Source organism: Chiroxiphia lanceolata, chromosome 30, assembly GCF_009829145.1.
Source record: "Chiroxiphia lanceolata isolate bChiLan1 chromosome 30, bChiLan1.pri, whole genome shotgun sequence".
Taxonomy (NCBI): domain Eukaryota; kingdom Metazoa; phylum Chordata; class Aves; order Passeriformes; family Pipridae; genus Chiroxiphia; species Chiroxiphia lanceolata.
Window position 1 is genome coordinate 1,385,883 of NC_045666.1, and position 19,829 is coordinate 1,405,711.

The 19,829-nt window shown below is 52.0% G+C and overlaps 1 protein-coding gene across 4 annotated transcripts in view; it reads left to right on the top strand.

Moving 5' to 3' along the window:
• The first annotated feature begins 5,687 nt into the window (after nt 1-5,687).
• DIP2B (disco interacting protein 2 homolog B) overlaps nt 5,688-19,829 on the top strand; it is a 68,643-nt gene continuing 54,501 nt past the window's right edge. For 3 of the 4 annotated variants that reach the window (XM_032713408.1, XM_032713409.1, XM_032713412.1), the window contains exon 1: nt 5,688-5,793. In XM_032713408.1, the coding sequence (XP_032569299.1) occupies nt 5,703-5,793 (91 nt within the window). In that variant the 5' untranslated portion in view covers nt 5,688-5,702. Of the gene's footprint in view, nt 5,794-14,456; nt 14,497-19,829 lie in introns of those variants that run through there. The other variant, XM_032713410.1, reaches the window with a different exon arrangement.

Here is a 19,829-nt window from a genome sequence, read left to right on the forward strand (position 1 = left end):
GAAGTAGAGCCTCTTGACCTTACTAATGATTCATTCAGCGAGCTTTTTAAAAAGTGTAACTTTTGCAGGATTGTGGGATTGTAGAGGAGAGGGCGTGGACAGCAAAAAGTGTCTTCGGAGGCGCGACGGGAGGAGGCAGAAGGAGCACGTCAAGAGTTTTTAATTTGCCCTTTTTTCCTCTCCTCCTTTTGAGGGCAACTTCTTAGGTTTGTTTGCTTTTTTTTTTTTTTTTCCCCTCTCTCCTCACTTTCTCTGGTTTCTTTATTACAGACTGCAGTGTGTTTTTCCTGAGGCAGGCCCAGTGGCTCCACAGTACCTCGTGTGGCTGCGCGGGTGAAAGAGCCTGGAATTCCAGAATTCCGGCTGCAGATGTGGAATCCTGCCTTGGCAGGTGGGAACTCTGGGCACTCACCATCCTCTCTGGATGGCTGGCAGCAAACCAGAGCCGGGTTTTCTTTGTCCTGCCTCTGGAATAGTCTGTTTGACCTCCAGAGATGGGGGTTTTTACGTCTGGGGACCTCGTTGTTTACAGCTGATGTGGTAGCAACCGACTCGTTGGAACTGTTTTAAAGTGGAACTAAAGGTGAAGAGTTGAAACCCCCTCATGTCCAGAGAAGCTGCTGGAAAGGTGGCACCTTGCCAGCTGTGTGCTGCCTGAATTTGCAACACTATTGTGCAGTAAGTGGTTAAGTTTCAGGGTGATTAATGACCGAAATAGGAACATTCAGCGCATTAATCTGCCAAAATCAGCATGCCAGGGTTCAGAGTTCTGTGTAAAAGCGTTAGGGGAAAGTAGCTTCCAGCAGTAAGAATCACATCTTTATTTTTTCCTCTTTTTTTTTTTTTTTGGTCTTTTTTTTTTTTTATTTTTTTTTTTTGTTTTGTTTTAGCGAATAGCAAGTGTACAAATTTAAAAAGTCGTAAAGTTGTGAACACTGGAAAAAAAACTCAATTGTGATTATATTCCGTAACCATCTTAGTAATTAATATATGCTCGTGTTGCCATAGAATGAATGTAAGTGGCAGTTAAAAATAACTGTGAAATTTTTCATCTTCTGAGTTTCTTAGCCAGATAACCCTCGGGCCTCAGTAGGGATTCTCTTATCAACTGCTTGGAGAACACTCATATCTATTTTTATAAATATATATATAAAGCCAGAGTTGTCATTTCTCTAACTTATTATTCAGCTTGGCAATTGCTTTGAGTTGATTCATAACACAATATTAATGTATTTATGCAGTTAACTGTTGATTTCTACGCATGGGATTAGAAATAGAACCATAGAATAGGCTTGAGTTGGAAGGGACCCGTCAGGATCATCGAGTCCAACTCCTGGCCCTGCCCAGGACCCCCCCAAAATTCCCACCATGTGCCTGAGAGCGTTGCCCAAACGCTTCCTGAAGTCAGACAGGCTTGGAGCTGTGACCACTTCCCTGAGGAGCCTGTTCCAGTGCCCACCCACCCTCTGGGGGAAGAACCTTTTTCCTGAGATCCCACCTAAAACCTCCCCCTGACTCAGCTTCCTGCCCTTCCCTCGAGTCCTGTAGTGTGTATACATATATATATATATATATATATATAAAAATATATATATTAAAAAAAAAAACCAAAACCATTATTCACTTTCAAACTACCTGTACTGGGTTTGGGAGGTTTGTTTTTTTTGGGTTTTTTTTGGTTTTTTTTTTTTTTTAAATTTAGTAACAAAGAAATTGTTGATCACATCTAGAGTTTAGGGATTCTTACAGACCCTTCTCCCTTTACTTTGGTGACGCTGAGCTTGTTGGAATGAGAGGGAAGCTTGAAACATTTCGAGTGTCAAAGCTCTGAAATGCAAAGTTGGATTCTTTCTGAAGGCTTTTAAACAATTCCTGCAGCCAAACTGGAACAAAAGGAACCTGTGGGATGGTCCCAGGTGCCTGGGGGAGATGTGGGAGATGTGCCCTGTGGTTGGGAGGCTGAGGAGGTGTTTGGGATGCCCGTGGCTGATCCGAGCAGGAATTGTGTGGGATCTGCTGCAGGTGGGGATCAGGATTCCCTGATCCATCTGCTGGAGTGACCTGGTGGTGCTGAGAGGACCTGGATGGGGAAATGTGACTTGTGCACTGGTCAGAGGAGGGGGAAACCCAACCAGCTGCAGTTCAGTCCTCGTGGGAGATGGAAAGGGATGCTCTGGGTGTCCTGGGAGTGCATTTCCAGCAGCAGATCGTGGCTCTTGTGCAGGGAATGCAAGTCAGGCTGTGACTTGGCTTTTCCCAGCACATCCCAGCTTCTCTCAGTCACTTATTTCGTACCTGGGTGCAGGGATTTCACAGGAGCTTTTCCCTTCCACCCTTTCCAGCTGTGGTTTGGGGTTTGGTTCTTTTCCTTTTTGTCCTTTTCCGTACAGGGGGAGATTCCCAAGTGGACACAGAGGCTGTGAATCCCTGGTGGGGTGGGAATTGTGCACCAGGATTCGGGGAGGGCCTTGAGTCCCCTCCCCACCAGTTTGCCTGTTGGACAGACTGGGGGAAACTGGGACAAAGCAAAGGTTTGGAGCCAGGCCCAGTGCTGGATTCCGTGGGAGCTGGGTCGTGGTGCCAGCAGAGCTCAAACTGTCCCTGTTTCCAGGGGGGGACACTTGAGGTGACAACAGATCTCAGAGGTTCCTTCTGGGTAATTCCTGGGGGGATGTGAAGGCAAATTGTCCTGCTCTGCTGATCTTAGATAAATACCAGGAGGTGCAAATCCCACCTGAGTGGCAGCTTTAGGAGCTGTGACTTTGTTTTCAGAGTTTTGGTAGCAGCAGAAGCACTTCCCAGTTCAGTTCTTTTCCAAATTACGTGGAAAAGATTGCCCCCCCCCCCTTGTGCTTCTGCTGAAAGGAGAAGGAATTCTTTTTTTGCATGTGATAGATTAAAAATTGCAAAAAAAAAAAAAAAAAAAAGAGTTCTGTTTCTTTGGATTTCTGACATTGAGTTAGTTTTATAGTATCTTACATTCCTGCTCTCGTCGTTTCGTTTTTAAATTAGCCTGGTGCAGTTCTAGCTGTAGGTTTTAAAAAAAAAAAAATTAAATAAATAAAATTTAAAAATGCTAAAAAATAAATAAATAAAAAATAAAGTAACCCACTTATTAACCAGAAGAGAAAGATGATACTGTGGCAGATCAGTAGCAAATAAGTGACTTAATCAATGCTTTACTGTAGTTAAATAGCTATGGCCTTACTTCTTTGTCGATATCAGCTTAATTGTCTTGGAACTGTCTGCGATTTTTACTGTCCCCAGGTGGGTTCCCCTGGGCTGAGATATCTGGTATGTACAGATGATATTTTAAATTTGTAAAAAAATGCACCCTTGTTATTACAGACGATGCAACAGAAATGCACTTCTGGGGGGGAAAAATGGCTTCTGATGAGGTTTTTTTGTAAAATCCTTGATTACTACAGATATGCAATAGAGGTTTGGTTTTTTTTGTTTGTTTGTTTGTTTGTTTCTAATTTTGATATTTCCTTCTGAAACGTAAGATTGTTGCCATTAATCTGAATGATTTATCATGCTCTTCTTTGCGTGTATATATTACATATAGTCTGAGCTTCCTTTAGGATGGTACATAATTTTGGGTTTGTTTGTAGTTATTTTAGTTGGCTCTTCTCTTAAGTGCCTTTAGCTCGGGCACTTCAAGAGGTTCATTGAGTCTGTTTTTAATGTACAGTTGGGAGGACTCGAAACGGAGTTAAAGCAACTTATTTCTGAGAAAAAAAAATAAAAAATAAAAAATCCATCTGCAAACTAACCTGTAACAACTTTAAAATTTTATATTTAAGAACCAGAGGTTTATTTTTATGGAGCTTCAGTTATGGATACAGTTTCCAAAAAAAGAAAAAAAAAAAAAAAGCAACTTCAAATGTAAACAGACTGTGCATAAATGGGTTTTGTTCTAATTTTTATAGAATACAAAATATTCAGATAATATATTGAGCTCGAGTTATTACAGACATCTTGTTCCTCCCGGATGAATCCAGCTTCCCCTTGGCATTGACGATCTCTCTTCAAAGTGGTAGGAAAGGAGAAAAAAAAAGCAACTTTATCTGGCTTTTAGACTGTCTGTTCTGGTTTATTCCTGTTGTCAAAACTGTCCAAAACAAAATTTGTGTAAAGTAGGTTCATGCTTTAAATGTTCAAATGATAATACATGTATTTGTATTTGTTTTTGACATTGCCAAGGTGCTATGGGAAATTGAAATAACAGTTAGAAAAAATAAAGCTGATTTAAAAGAGAAAAAAAAAAAAAAAAAGCCAAAAAAACCCCAAAAACCAAACCAAACAAAAAAACCACCTAAAACACAAATCCCTGAGCTCTTAAGTTGTGTGTGGGGATGGGGGAACGGGGGGGAACCCAGGGAGGGCTGAGGCACACCCAGGGCTGGGCTTGGGAGCGGGAATGGGAATGGGAATGGGGAGCGGGAGCAGGAACAGGGACCAGGAGAGGGAATGGGGACCAGGAGAGGGAATAGGGACCGAGAGCAGGAATGGGGACCAGGAGCAGGTCTGGGACCGGGAGAGGGAACTGGGAGGGGGCAGTGGGAAGGGGGAGCGGGAGGGGGAGCAGGGACCAGGAGAGGGAATGGGGACCGGGAGCAGGGACCGGGAGTGGCTCTGGGACCAGGAGCAGGTCTGGGACTGGGAGAGGGAACTGGGATTGGGGGTGGCTCTGGGACCAGGAGAGGGAACTGGGAGGGGGGGCAGTGGGAATGGGGAGCGGGAGTGGGAGCAGGGACCAGGGGAGGGAATGGGGTCTGGAACTGGAAGCAGGGACCAGGGGAGGGAATGGGGACCGGGACCGGGAGTGGCTCTGGGACCGGGAGAGGGAACTGGGAGGGAGCAGTGGGAATGGGGACCGGGAGCAGCTCCAGGAGCAGGAACGGGAAGCGGCTCCGGGGCCGGGAGCGTGTCTGGGATCAAGAGCGGAGACCGGGAGCGGTATCGGGGGGACCTCGAGTGGGATCGGGAGCGGCTCCGGTACCGGGGACCGGGAGTAGGAGCAGGGACCGGGAGCGGTATCGGGGGGACCTCGAGTGGGACCGGGAGCGGCTCCGAGACCAGGAGCCGGTGTGGGACAGATCGGGAGCGGCTCCGGTACCGGGGACCGGGAGCAGGAGCAGGGACCGGGAGCGGCTTCCGGGGCGAGGAGCAGGACCGGGAGCGGCTCCGAGACCAGGAGCCGGTGTTGGATAGATCGGGAGCGGCTCCGGTACCGGTATCCGAGACCAGGAGCCGGTGTTGGATAGATCGGGAGCGGCTCCGGTACCGGGGCCCGGGAGCAGGGACCGGGAGCGGCTTTCGGGACGAGGAGCAGGAACGGGGACCAGGAGCGTCTGCGGGCCCGGGAGCAGGAGCGGAGACCGTGCTGGGGATGCGGGACGAGCACCGGGACATTCCCATATCCCGTTTCCCGGCTCCCGAATCCCGCTGTCCCGGGGCGCGCGCGCAGGGCGGGGCGGGGCCGCGCGGGGGCGCTGCGGGGGCGCGCACGCAGCGGGAGGGTGTGTGGGGGGGTGATGGTGGTCACGTGGTCGGCGGCGCCGCGCTCCGCGATGGCGGCCGAGCCTGAGGCCGCTCCCGCTGCCCCCGCAGCGCCCCGCGGCCGCTGAGCCCGGAGCGCCCCCGAGCCTGTCCCGGCCCCTGCCCCTACCCTTACCCCGGCCCCGGCCCCCGCCGCCATGGCAGAGCCCGCGGCGCCCGCGGCCGTCTCCTCGCTGCCCCGCGAGGTCCGCGAGCAGCTGGCCGAGCTGGAGCTGGAGCTCTCGGAAGGTGAGCGGGCGGGGAAGGGGAGCGCCGCGAAGCCCGGCCCGGCCCTGCCCGGCGGGTTCGGGGGGTGCGGGAGCGGGTGGGGACGGCGAGGAGGACGGGAATGGTCGGTGAGGGTGGGGGGGTGAATGAAGCTCCGGGCGGAGGAAGGGCCCGGGCTGCGGGTTGGGGTCGTGTCTGGGGGCACCTCCCGGCTGACCCCCGGGGGACCCCCGCGATGGGAGCATCGTCTGTGGGGGGGGGGGATCCTCCGACTGACCCCCAAGGGACCCCCCGACTGTCTCCGGGGGACCCCCCGAATGACCCTCGGGGGACCCCCGCGATGGGAGCATCGTCTGGGGGGGGGGAATCCTCCGACTGACCCCCAAGGGACCCCCCGACTGACCCCCAGGAGACCCCCCGACTGTCTCCGGGGGACCCCCCGAATGACCCTCGGGGGACCCCTGCGCTGGAAGCATCGTCTGTGGGGGGGAGGATCCCCCGACTGACCCCCAAGGGACCCCCCGACTGACCCCCGGGGGACCCCCGCGATGGGAGCATCGTCTGTGGAGGGGGACCCCCCGACTGACCCCCAAGAGACCCCCCGACTGTCCCCGGGAGCCCCCCCGACTGACCCCCAAGAGACCCCCCGACTGACCCCCGGGGGACCCCCCGACTGACTCCCCCGACCCCGCGGGACCCCCCGACTGATCCTGGGGAAGCTCCCAACAGACCCCCTCTCTCCCGACCCCGGTGGGAGCCTTTTGCGGAGCTGGGCTGGGTGACCCGACCCCCCCTCCCTCTCCATCCCGGGAGGGTTTTTCTCTTCCCCGTCGTTCCCGAGGGATGAGGATGCGGAGCGGGAGGGGGAGACCCCCGGGACAGCCCGTCCTGGGGCGGGGGAGCCGCAGGAACTTCGGGCGCATAAATGAAGACAAACCCCGTGTTCTTCCCACTTTCTGAATAAGTTCATTTTTTTTTTTGCCATAACCTCTTCGGAGCATGCGCGCTTTTTTTTTTAAATTTTTTTTTCCCCTGTTTTTTTTTTTTTGGTGTTGTTTCGTTTGTTTTTTATTTTATTTTTTTGCCGTGGGTTCGTTCTTTGTTTCCCAGCGTTTCCAACGCTGCTCTCGGTGCAGCTTTGTTGTGAGCCTCCCTGGCGGGATGGAGCTGAGGGGGGGGAAGGTTGCAGAGCAGGTAGCTCGGATTTGCATATCTTTAATTTTCCTCCCTCTGTCGGGGCACGGAGCTCGATGCCAAAATCTTCTCAGGAGGGTCCATTCCATGGCTTGGGATGACCATGGAATCAGAATATCCCGAGTTGGAAGGGACCCTACAGGCGCCATCCATGTCTCTGTTAGTATTAAAAACTAAGAAAAATGAAGTTGCAGGAACATCCTGCTTTGCTCTGCTTATCCCAGAGTGCATAAAAGAGACTTATTCACCCTTTGGAGAGGAGGAATTCACTCCCTGAGCTGGGGGCTGCCCACGCTGGCACTCTGAGACTCTGCCAGCTGAAAAGGCCGTGGCACTGCTCTCCTGACACAGCTTGGCTGGAGTTAAACCCCCGTTTTTGGCCGGTTGGGGGGTTTTTGTGAGGTGCTTTTCAGACATACCTTCAGCAAACATTTACCCAGAGCGATAAACTGTCTGGGGCTTGCTCTGTGATAACAAAGAATTGAGGGACTGTCTCAAAATGCAGCATTAAACAGGGGGTGATGCTTTTTAGAGATTCACCGGGTGTTTTAAGCATTTTCTGAAGTTTGTTTCTGACCCCTGTGATGGATTGTGCTGCAGACTTGGGAATAAATGAGCTGCTGTTGCTGGACTGGCTGCTGTGACATCCCACTGATCTTTAACGAGCTCCTCAAATACCTCCAACTTCAGTTGCTACAGAGTGAAGTTTTGTGGGTTATGCAAGTAATTCTCTGAATGTTAAATCCTCTGCCCCTTTGTGGGTTTAATACTCGGATTTCTTGACGTGGGTGCCGAGGATTTGTTTGTGCAAATCACTTTTCCTGTCAAAAAAAAAAAGCCCTGTGAGTACAAAGAATTTTGGGTGACCGTGTCCCCGAGCTCTTGGGAACAGAATTTCAGGGGGATGTTGTTGCTGAGATAACTGAGGTCTGCCCTGGGAAGGGGAGTAAGGTAATGTCATTGTGGAGTTCTTGAAAAACACGCCCTAGTTTGAGGCTTAAGCTGAGGGATTTTGAGGGCTGTGTGTGCATTGTTCAGCTGAATATAACCAAGGGCTGTTGACAGTAAACAATATTGAATAGAAGCATTTTATTAAAAATGGCAGCAGGGCTCCCTGTGTAACTGCTCAGTTGTTGCTCAGATAAGAACACTTGATCCCTTTTTTTCCCACCCCCTTGTTTGCAGCTTTATTTGTCCCCGGGCCTGACTGTTGACTGTGTAAATGTTTCTGTCAGGGTTTTTTTTTTTTTTTTGGGTTGGAACAGGCTGGTTTTGGGAGAGGAGAGGACCTGCAGCTGCAGGGGAGCAGCCTGGGGTCCCTGAGGTGGCTCTGTCCCTGATGGATGATGTGACAGCAGGGGAGTACCTGGCTCCAGGTGCAGGGAATGCTGCCTGGGAACACAGAGCCTTGCAGGGAGTTTTAATGCAGGGGCTGTGTTCCCATTAACCACCACAAGAGTCGAGAATTTATAACAAAACGGGGGGGGAAACATAAGGATTAAAACCTTCTCGTGGAAGGTGCTGCGTCAGCGAGGGCAGGATGCAAAGTGGAGCAGGATCAGTGTGGTGTGTGCTGGAAACTGAAATCAGGGTTTGCAACGGTGAGCCAGGAGACTTCCTCAAGGAGCAGTGTCTGTGCAAGGCAGAGCAACAGGACTGGTTGTGCCTCTGGGTTGTTCCTGGTGGTCAGTGTGGAAGTGACAGTCGTCCCACCCCTGGGTCCGTTGGGGGTGTCTGAGGGAAGCAGTGGGACGTGGCTCAGGAAGCAGGAATTGGTCAGTAATCAGCATCTGATTGTGAGTCTTGGGCCTCAGAGGTGGTTTTGATTCAAACTCATTTATTCCTGGGTGTGCATAAGGCTTCAGTTGTCTCTTATCAGAACATTCTCCCCAAATCTGAGCTCAGAGAGACCCCCCCAGTTCCCTCACAGGGGGATCAGTGTCGCTGCCTCTGAGTAAGAATGTCCAAGTAACAATAACTGTGTATCAGCTGAGAACTGGGTCATGGAGCTGTGGGAAACCTGGAACCTGCTCATTACTCATGTTTTCCTTCTTTTCTCACTTTTGGGATATTTTTCTTTCCTAGTGCTTTTCTTCATCTGTCAGTAACACCCACATTTGTGCATCCCTAATGATGGGAAGGGCTGTCTTCCTATTTGCATCTGCTCCTGTTTCGGGAGTGAAAGTGCCAGGGATGTGAACTTTAAAGGAGACTCTTTTCCCCCCCCTTATTTTCACTTGTCTGAGGGTAGAGACAGGAGCTCAGTCTCACGCCTTGGGGCTGAGCTGCAGCTGCTGAGAGAAGGTGACTTTGGATCCACCACCCGCTGCTGTTCCTTGAGGTGTTCCCAGGGTGTGCTGAGGGGTTCACAGAACAAGGGAAAATGGTTGAATCCGGTGGAAAAAGGTTGATATTGGGGGTGTCTGGGTGCTCTTCCACTTTTGGGTGAAATTTTGAAGCTTTCCTCTCGGGTTGACCTCCCTCCTGCCAGCCATTAGTGGGAAACTCTGGAATATCCAGGTTCAAAGGCACCATCAGAGGGTTTGTTTCAGACAGGGCACGTTACAGGACTGTGGTGCTGCCCGTGTGGGGAGGTGTGTTCTCATGGAGGTGTGGGAGCTCCGGCAGGGGCAGCAGGACAAAGGACAGCAGGACAGCAAGGACAGCAGGACAAAGGACAGCAGGACAAAGGACAGCAAGGACAGCAGCACAGCTGCCTCCCAGGCCCCGCTGCAGGGCCCAGCCTGGCTCTGTGAGGGTTAAACACCCTCCTAAAGAGCTTATTTGGCTGCTGGGGCTTGTTTCCCCCTGGTTTCTGCCTTGCCTGACGTTTGTGGAGCAGGAAAGGGGTGGCAGTGGAGTGAATTCCAGCTGGTGGGGTCTGAATGTCGAGGGGAACCCACCTCCAAGGGACAGGAGCTCCCGTGAGCAGCTCAGGCCTGAAGTGTCACTTCGGTCCCCTCTGGGTTCTGTGGTGGGGTTACCAGGTCCTTCCTCCCGCCCTTGGGCAGCAGGAGCTGGTTTCTGTTTGCTTTTCTGGTCAAACACTCCTTTGCTGCCTGGTTGGTGATCCTGGGGGGGTGTTCCTGGGGGGGTGTTCCTGGGGGGGTGTTCCTGGGGGGGTGTTCCCGTGAGTGGCTCCGTGTGCCTGCGATTGTTCCTTGGGAAGCTCATGGGCTCTTCCCAGGAGTTGAGGCTCTGTCTGTAGAGCAGAGCTCTGTGTGTGAGGGGTTTTGGGGAGCAGAGACTCTGTCTGCAGAGCTCTGTGTGTGAGGGGTTTTTGGGAGCTGAGGCTCTGTCTGCAGAGCAGAGCTCTGTGTGAGAGGGACCTGAGACTCTGCAGAGCAGGACTGTGTGTGAGGGGGATTTTTGGGGGGCTGAGGCTCTGTCTGCAGGGCAGAGCTGTGTGTGAGGGGGATTTTGGGGGGCTGAGGCTCTACAGGGCAGAGCTGTGTGAGAGGGATTTTTGGGTACCTGAGGCTCTGTCTGCAGAGCAGAGCTGGGTGTGAGAGGGGTTTTTGGGGACTGAGCTCTGTCTGCAGAGCAGGGCTGTGTGTGAAGGATTTTTAGGGGCTGAGGCTCTGTCTGTAGAGTAGAACTGGGTGTGTGAGGGGTTTTTGGGGCTGAGGCTCTGTCTGCAGAGCAGGACTCTGTGTGAAGGATTTTTGGGGGCTGAGGCTCTGTGTGAGAGGGGTTTTTGGGAGCTGAGGGTCTGTCTGCAGAGCAGAGCTGTGTGTGAAGGATTTTTGGGGGCTGAGGCTCTGTGTGAGAAGGGTTTTTGGGAGCTGAGGCTCTGTCTGCAGAGCAGAGCTCTGTGTGAGAGGGATTTTTGGGGGGGCTGAGGTTCTGCAGAGCAGGGCTCTGTGTGAGGGATTTTTGGGAGCTGAGGCTCTGCAGGGCAGGGCTGTGTGTGAGGGGTTTTGGGGGGCTGAGGCTCTGTCTGCAGAGCAGGGCTCTGTGTGAGGGATTTTTGGGAGCTGAGGGTCTGTCTGTAGAACAGGGCTCTGTGTGAGGGGTTTTGGGGACTGAGGTTCTGTGTGTGAGGGGTTTTGGGGGAGCTGAGGCTCTGTCTGCAGAGCAGGGCTGGGTGTAAGGGTTTTGGGGGGCTGAGGCTCTGTCTGCAGAGGAGAGCTGTGTGTGAGAGGTTTTTGGGAGCTGAGGCTCTGTCTGCAGAGCAGAGCTCTGTGTGAGGGGTTTTTGGGGCTGAGGCTCTGTGTGTGAGGGGGTTTCAGGAGCTGAAGGAACACCAGGGATGGTGGCACACGTGGAAAAAGGAGGATCAGCAAAACGGTGGAAGCCCTGGGACTGAAGGGCAGCCAGATGGGATGGAACCTTACTGGAAGGAAACGTGTTGACTCAAGCAAGTGGGTAGAGCCTCTGTTTTGTTTGGCTGGAGAATTTCCTCTGGAATGGGGGCATTTCTGTGATCTCTCAAGAAATTGAGCGTTTCAGTTTGCAGCCCTTGATTGCCAGGCGCCTGTCAGAGGAGGTGAGGGCCTTTTTTTTGTTTAATAGATTAAGCAGCCCAAGCACAGAATTTCAATTGCAGAGCCAAGGGAAGCTGTTGTCTGAGCAGGGGCTGGATTGTGCTGAGGGAGCAGAAAGGTTTCACTTGAGTTTTCTCCCCCCCACTCGGAGGGGAACTGTGGGCAAAGCCCAGGAAAGGTTGAAGAAGAGCTTTACAAACACAAGCAAGTCAGATCTGATCCTCTCGTAGCTGTAACAGGACTTGCAGGTGGTTTTTGTGCATTTATGCAGCATCTCACCCACAAGTCTTGCATTAGGCAAAACCAGCACTGGGAAAGCTTTTATGTTGCTTCCTTAATTTACCTGCAGGACTGACTGAGAGCGGATGGGCCCCAAATCTGCTGAGAAAATCTGTGTCTCTTGTGTGCAGCCAGCACAGGCACAGCTCTGAGAGCTTTGAAATGCCCAAAAAAAACCCTCTTGGAGGCTGTCACAGGGAGCTGGCTGTGCTCACCCAGGGATCATCCTCCCAGCCTTGGTTGGCTCTGCAAAGATCCTGACAAAGATCCTTCCCTGCAGATGGAACTGTGGGGGTTTTTTTAAGCCTTGCAGCCCGGGAAGAAGCGATGCAGACGTGGAGCACACAATGTCTGTGCCACAGGAAAAGGAAATCCAGCAAGAGGAGCAGAGCACCAGATCCCCAGTGGGGGCAAACAGAAGGTCCCCAGGATGATCCCAAGATCTCTGCTCTGCAGATGGCCAGGGCAGGGTGATTCCAGTGATTAATGGTTTGGAGAGAGGGAGTTAGACACAAACACTGGAAGGAGTATTTTGGCTCCTGCGAGTGGGAGTTGGGTTTGCTGTTGGTGCAATGACTGAAGCATGTGAGCCAGGGGGAAGAGGAGGAAGGTTTTTGGAGCATCCAGGCTGGAATAATAAAGGGTGAGCAGGAGACTTAAAGAATGTGCATATTTCTGTGTTGTCCCTTTTATGCTTAGGAAATGAGGACCGAGTTTGGGGCTGTTTTTAAAAGCTGCAGCTCTGACCCTTTGCCTTGGGGAGAGGAGGAAATTAGAGGCTTTAAAGAGAGTCCTGGTCGCTTCTCTGAAGCTCTGCAGGAGTTGGAACCAGTTCCCTCAGCTGGGAGGAGGGGCTACCTGGTAGCAACGATTCCCAGTTTGTCCTTTATGACTCCGAGTGCTCCCAGGATGGGGGATATTTGCCATTCCAGCTGGATCCTGGGGCTGGGGACTCTCCCCAGACCCGCCGGAGCCGCCGCGCTCGGGGTTTGCCGTGGTGTCCTACATAGCTGGTGCTCAGTTTGCTATTTTGGATTCTGGAGCATGAAATATTGAGCAGCAGATGTGATGGGTGGCAGGGGAGCTGCACAGAGGCAGCTGCTGCTCTTCCCCAAACACCGGGCAGTCCTCGGGGCTCCTCAGGGGAGGCGCCCGTGAAGAGCCCCCCACGAGCTTCTGCCCCATGGGGTGACGTGGTGGGAAAAAAAAAAAGGGTGATGGTTCCTTCCTGGAGCCCCTCTCCCCTGGTTAGGGTTTGTCCTGGAGTTCTCTGCTCCCTGGATTTATCGTGTTTGTTCAGTGGCAAGTTTTCCAGGAGCCAAAGAGTGAACTCATGGCGAGCGTTCCCGAGGGACGGCCGGGGAGCCGGAGAGTTCCTGTTTGCATTTCTCTCAAAGACAATGAGCAGATAATTTCTCAGGATGGTTTTGGTCTCAGTTAGAAAAAGCATTTCCTGAAAGCTCTCCGTGACTCCCTCACTTGCTTTTTGGGCCTGGATCTGGAGAGATTGAAGCATTCCTCAGTTGGGGCTGACTCAGTCCCAAAATTTGTTGGAGAGCTTGTGAAATCAGGGAAGAGCCACCAGGCCAGGATGTCTCGTTGTATTAATTAGGATGGAAGAGTCTTTACATTTGCACCATGTGTGAGGAAACAGTGATTTACAGCTAAAGGATGCTCCACAGGCAGCAGCATTCCATCTGCTCCGTGGATTTTCCCGTTGCACTCCTGATGAAAAGCCTCAGGAGAAGCCTCACACCTGTATTTCCCATCCTGGATCGTGTGCTGGGTTGTTCCTGGCTCGTTCCTCTTGCCTGGTGTTGGGACTGAAGTGCCTGTTTCCCTCAGTTTCCATCAGCTCATGTTCTTTTCAGACTTCAAAGCCGAGGGTTTGGGAAGCACCACTTGGAGTAAACACAGGCAGGACTTTATTTGAGTTACACTGAGCTTATACCAAAGATAGAAGTGTGACAGTAACTTAAACTTCCCTCCCTGTGAGCAAACACCTCGTTTTATTTAGTGGGACTTGGGATGATTAAAAGGAAAACCAAAAATAATTAAAAAAAAAGCAAAGTTTTATCACATAAACTTCTTCCAGTTCTTGTTGACTCGAGAATTGCTGATGCAAATTCTGGGTCTTCTGGCCTCTGAATTCCACAGGGGTGGGAGCCCACGGAGCCTACAGGGCATCCATTAATCCATCCTGTGAGCCCAGGCTGCCCCTTCCTGCCTGAGTGAGCAGTCAGGCAACCTGCTTTTCGCCCAGCTCCGTGTCCTTAGGGAGCAAAAAAAAAACCAGGGAGAATTGTATCCCTGCCTGATAAAATTAGGTCTCCTGTAATCTGCCTCGGAACAGCCGGATGGATGGCTGCCTGCCTTGAAAAACAGATGTTTTAATGCAGGAATAATGCACTATTCCATTTGGGATGGCTGGTGGCTGAGTGCACCCCCGAGCGCTCCCAGTTTCGCCTCTGGGATCAGGGCTGATGTCACACACGGGGTCTGAAGTGCAGCAGTGGAAAAAGAATGGTTTGGGATGTTTCTCCTGCCTTTGTCTCTGGAGAAGGATATTGTTCCTGTGCCTTCATCCTAAAGGAGCTGGGAAACGAAGCCTTTGACTGGAGATGAGGCATAAACTGCAAAGAGGTGAAGTCAGAGCCTGTATTCCTGGGTTTTAGCTCACTGCACTGGAAAATTTCCTTGGGAATAGCAGCACTGGTGTTCCTCTGCTATGGGTTTATGATGAATTTCTCTGAGAGCAGCACAGGTGACTTTTGGAGGAAGTTCTGTTTCATCCCCTCCAGTTCTGCAGAGAGGAGGGGAAGGGACCTGTCAGAGCTCCCCTTTTCCAGAGGGAAGGGACCTGTCAGAGCTCCCCTTTTCCAGAGAGAAAGGACCTGCCAGAGCTCCCCTTTTCCAGAGGGAAGGGACCTGCCAGAGCTCCCCTTTTCCAGAGGGAAGGGACCTCCCAGTCCCCTTTTCCAGAGAGGAGGGATCTGCCAGAGATCCCCTTTTCCAGAGGGAAGGGACCTCCCAGAGTCCCCTTTTCCAGAGGGAAGGGACCTGCCAGAGCTCCCCTTTTCCAGAGAGAAGGCACTGCTGTCCCTGCAGTCCCACATCCCTGTGGTTCACACAGATCCCTGTGTTCCCTTGGGAATCCACCCTCACATGGCACTTCCCCCTCCTCCTCCTCCTCCCGAGCCACAGGAAGCTCAGGACAAGGATTTTCCTCCTGCTCATTTTCCACGTGAGCCGTCGCCGTGGCTGCCACCAGGATGGGCTGTGGGTGACTGTCCTTTAACACATCAGCTCTTCATTTTGGGTGCTGATGAACCTCTGACAGAGGGAACCATTCCAGCTGGAGGCCCCTTTCCTGGCAATGCTGTGTTTGCTCCCTGGGATCCATCAGGGTTGACCTGATAAGATGTTTTCTTTCCCTGTAATTATGAGCGAGCCCTTCTGTGGGAACAGCGATCCCAGAGAGGGGCTGAGCAGCCAAAAGAAACCCCAAGGAGGGGAAGGAGGCCTGGGGAGTTTTGTGCTCCCTTTCTAGCCAGAGGTGAGAGCAGAGCCAGAGGTGAGAGCAGAGCTGATGGTTGTCTGAGGTCACCCTGGGCTGTGGGGTGAGGTAGGGAGGAAGGGAGCGAGGAAGGGAGAAAGGGAATGTTGTCCCTGCTGACATTCCCTCTGTCCCTGCTCACATTCCAGCTCACAATGTGCGTTGTCACTGCGATCAGGAGCGGGGAGAATTCCTCCCAGGAGCTGGGAGGTGACATGGCAAATTCCAGGCTGTGATTATTCCCCCTGTACTGGAGAGTCAGGCAGATAAAAGCCCCTGATCCTCCTCGGCGGTTCTGGGAGAGAATGAACAGATCTGCAGCTTACTGAACTGGGCTGCCTTTTTTTTCCTCCCCCCTTAATTGAACACAAGCAGAAAATGCCTGTTAAAGGTGCTCCATTTGTGGCACTCAGGAGCTCGTGGTGTGTCCCACGGGGGGGTCGGAGCGAGGTCCTGGTGGCTCTGATTGAGGGACACGGAAAGGGAAGGGTGTGGTGGCTAAATTCACCCAGTGTGGCATCTCCAGGCTGGAGAAATCCTGTCTGTTCCCTGGTGTGTCCTCAAGAGCTGCATCCCGGGTTTCATAACCAAGCCCTTGGCAGCAGGGTTGGCTCAGGCTGCCCTCACCTCTTCCACCTCACTCTTTCCATCTCAGAATGGCAGAGCCGTGAACTTTGGCAAACCAGGGGAGGGCACTTGGGGAAAACTTTTAGGAATCTGAGCTTTGTTTCCTTTAAAAAGATACCTAAGCTTTCACCTTGTGAAAGAATTTGTAAGTAAGCGAATTATTAAGTGTTTTGAGAGGGTTTTTTAAAGGCTTTTGTGGCAACCCCCGGAAAAATACTGAACGTGAGGCTGAAGCTTCTCGTGTTACAAAAAGGGAGATCTCAGAATGGTGTAAATGTTTTTAGAGTCTGAGACCAGTGTTTATTCTTAGGGCAGAAACTCTTCAAGTGATCCCTTGTGGATTAAAAAAAAAAAAAAAAAAGAAAAAAAAGAAACAATTCTTATTGTGACGGGAACGAAAACCCCCCCCCCCCGTTCTTACGCAGTTTGGGGTTGGAAGTTGCTGCTGTGAAAAGGGGGAAGTCTCCTTGTTTTGAGTTCCCAGGCAGGAAGGGGAGATGCACAGGGCTGAGGTGAGGGGCTGGGTCACAAACCAGGGCACAGCAGACCCTGGGACGGGTTTTCACTCCCACTGTGACATTTGCAGGCTGGTCACCGGCGACGTCTCAGAGTGCTGGGAATTTGAATGTTCAGGGGGTTTCTCAGTGATGCTGATGGTGAGTTTTGGTTGAACATGATGTAAACCCGCTGTGTTAGTGGAATTTCTCCTCTCTGCTTTAAACTTTTGAGCCCTCCTGGAAAATACCCCGAATGTAAAAAGTCCTGCGGCACAGAAAAAAAAAAAAAAAAAAAGTCAATTATTGAGTCCCAAATAGGGAGAATCGAGGATGAAGGCGAAGCAAATGAGTCAGATATAAATAATCCCATTATGTCTTGGCTGCAACCACACCTAGAAACCTTGAGCAAACATTTCTGTTTGGTTATTCTCGTGTTTGATACACTTTGCTTGTTAAGTCCTGTTTTAAAATTGCAGCATGTAAAAAATTGTGCAGGGCCAGTCCCCATTAACATTAAAGGCTCGGGAATGTTGTTTCAAATCACTTTGACCAGAAGCACAGAGGCCTGAGCTGGGACACTGTTCATTTGCTCTGATATTTTCCCAAAAATCAGAAAAATCCATAGCCCTGGAGCCGGGTTGTTGCCTTGGAAGGCTCTCAGGGCAATTCTTTTTGCAGTAGGCCTTTAAAAAAAATGTCTGGCTGGAAGAGCAAACAGGAAGATGTAATTACCCTTTGCCTTTTGTGTGTCAAACCCTCGTTCATTGGACAGAGCTTTGGTAAAACACTTTTAGGAGCAGCTCCTTGGAGCATGGAAGGTGTAAGGAAAAGCACTTGGATCCAGCAGAGTCCTTCGTGATGTGTTGGGATTAATGTCCTGTGTTTTAGGGGGGTAGTTACTCACCTCAGAGTGTGGGATTCAGGGTTGATGAGCTGATTTTTAATACATCTGAACAAAGCCACTTTTCCAGGTGTGACTGGGAATTGGGATCCCTTCCCTGCAGTGATCCCAGTCATCTGTGGGGTGGGAAGGTGGCTTCTGGTGTTGAACCCGATGGGAAGAGCCAAGTGGAAATCCAGGTTCACATCCTGGCAGCTCTCAGGGATGTGTTTGTGGAGCCTCACACTCATGAGTGTTGAGTTTGCAGCAAAGGTGACTCTTTTCTCACCTTCCAGAGGTTTAGATGGATTCAAGGAAGCAACGAGGGAGGAGGGCACGGAATAAGGTGGAGGGTGGTGATAAAAGTTCTCCAGGGTGCCAGAACTTGGCCTCTTCTCCCAGGAAAGTAATTCCTTGTTCTGTTCTGGTGTGAGATGACAGAACACCTTCCTGGGGATGTTTAAAATGGCAGGACACCTTCCTGGGGATGTTTAAAATGACAGGACACCTTCCTGGGAGCAGTGGGATGGTGGGAGCAGAGAGGTGTCCTATGGCACCACGGGCACACTCCTCTCCCAGGGAGGCACGAGGATGAAAGGAAAGACTTGGTTGGAGAACCAGGGGGAGGAGTAAATAGTTTTCCATGAGAGTTTGGCTCCAGGTTCTGGAGGATCTGGATCCCCGACCTCGGGGTTGTGCCGGTGCAGCCCCTCCAGGGTCTGGGGGGAGAGGAGCTCACAGGAATTCCCAGTGCTGCTGTGGGATCCTTGACACCGAGAGAGGAGCCTGTAAAACAGTCCAAGAAAGGGAGAGGGAGATCTGGGAGATGTCAGAGCTGGTTTTTCTGTGATTCCATCAGGAAGAATTATTGCAGAAGAGCTTCGGGTTCCTGCGGGCGAAGTGTGAGGACGGACGAGTCCTGGGAGTTATTGTCACACTGGGATGAGCTCGCAGCCCTTGGATCCTTTCCACCTTTTCAAGGGATTGTTTGAAGCTGTTTTCATGGATCCCTACTTGAAAGGTGGATTTCTGCTCCTTCAGCACATTCTGCCCCAAGCAGTCGCAGACAGATCCGTGTCTTAACTCACTGAACCAGTTAATGGTGGAACTGGGAGCACTGGGAGCACGTTTGCTGTCTCCCTGGGACACTGGGGGAGGGATGGACCGTGCTGGCCCTTCCAGGGAGTTTCCTGGCCCAGGGGAAAGAGCTGACCAGGGGTTTCCTGTGCTGCCCTTTCCCTGGGATCCTGCTGGGTGCGAATTCCAGGCATTATCAGGGGGTGGGAGGCACATCTGAAGAGGAAGGAGGCAGCAGGGACTGAGGGAATCCTGTGCCCATTTGGACACTGGTGCAGCCCCTGAGGGAATCCTGTGCCCATTTGGACACTGGTGCAGCCTCTGAGGGAATCCTGTGCCCATTTGGACACTGGTGCAGCCCCTGAGGGAATCCTGTGCCCATTTGGACACTGGTACAGAACCCTGAGGGAATCCTGTGCCCATTTGGAGACACTTGTGCAGCCCCTGAGGGAATCCTGTGCCCATTTGGACACTGGTGCAGCCTCTGAGGGAATCCTGTGCCCATTTGGAGACACTTGTGCAGCCCCTGAGGGAATCCTGTGCCCATTTGGACACTGGTGCAGCCCCAGGACCTTTCTCTGGGAAGGAGATGGATTCAGCCACCTGGAAGTGATGGGCACTTCTGCCTGTCGGGCTCCATTAGCTCTTGGGTTGGAATTCCAGGATCCCGTGCTGGATTCCCAGGGTTTTCCTGCCGTGGGTCTGTCAGGAGAGCACTGACCCCTGTGTTGGAGCAGATCTGAGCTGGTGACCCCCCCTCTGCTCACACGTGTCCCCAGCAGGCAGGTGGGAAGGGTCTCTGCCTCTCTGGGATGAATGACTGGCTGCTCCATGGGATGAATTCCTCGCTCCCAGTGCGTGGGAATGAAAAGGAGACACAAACTGGAGGATGGAGATGAGCCTCAGTTCTGACCTGGAGCAGCCAAACCCGTCACAACCAGGCAGGTTCCCCTGTTCACATCTCTGCCATCTCCCTTTGCTCTTCATGGAAAGAAGGTTTTGGGGTGATTTGTGACAGCCACAAATCACGGCACAAATTACAAATCACATTTGTGATTTTTGGGGTGATTTGTGGCTGTCAGGGCAGGCTGCTCAGGATTGCAGGCCTGTCAGCCCAGCACATGATTTTTGGCAGGCATTTCTGGGCCAGGGGTTTTCGTGTTCCTCCTTTCAGAGCTTTTGACACGAAATATTCAGCCCTTACCTGTGCACAGCACGGTTCCTTCAGGTGGCCAGACCCCTGAGCACATCCTGCATTTGTGGCTTCCTCCATGGAAATGGGGGGATGTCTCCATGGAAATGGGGGCCCCTCACGTGGCACTTCGGGGTGTCAGGAGGAGTTTTGTGGTGTCTTCCCCCCCAGCAGAACCAGGGCTGGAGGGAACAGCTCCCCAGAGTTTCCTGGGCAGGTCTGAGGTGCCACAGCCCGTGGGTGTTTTCTCTGGGTGCTCCAGGTTGGC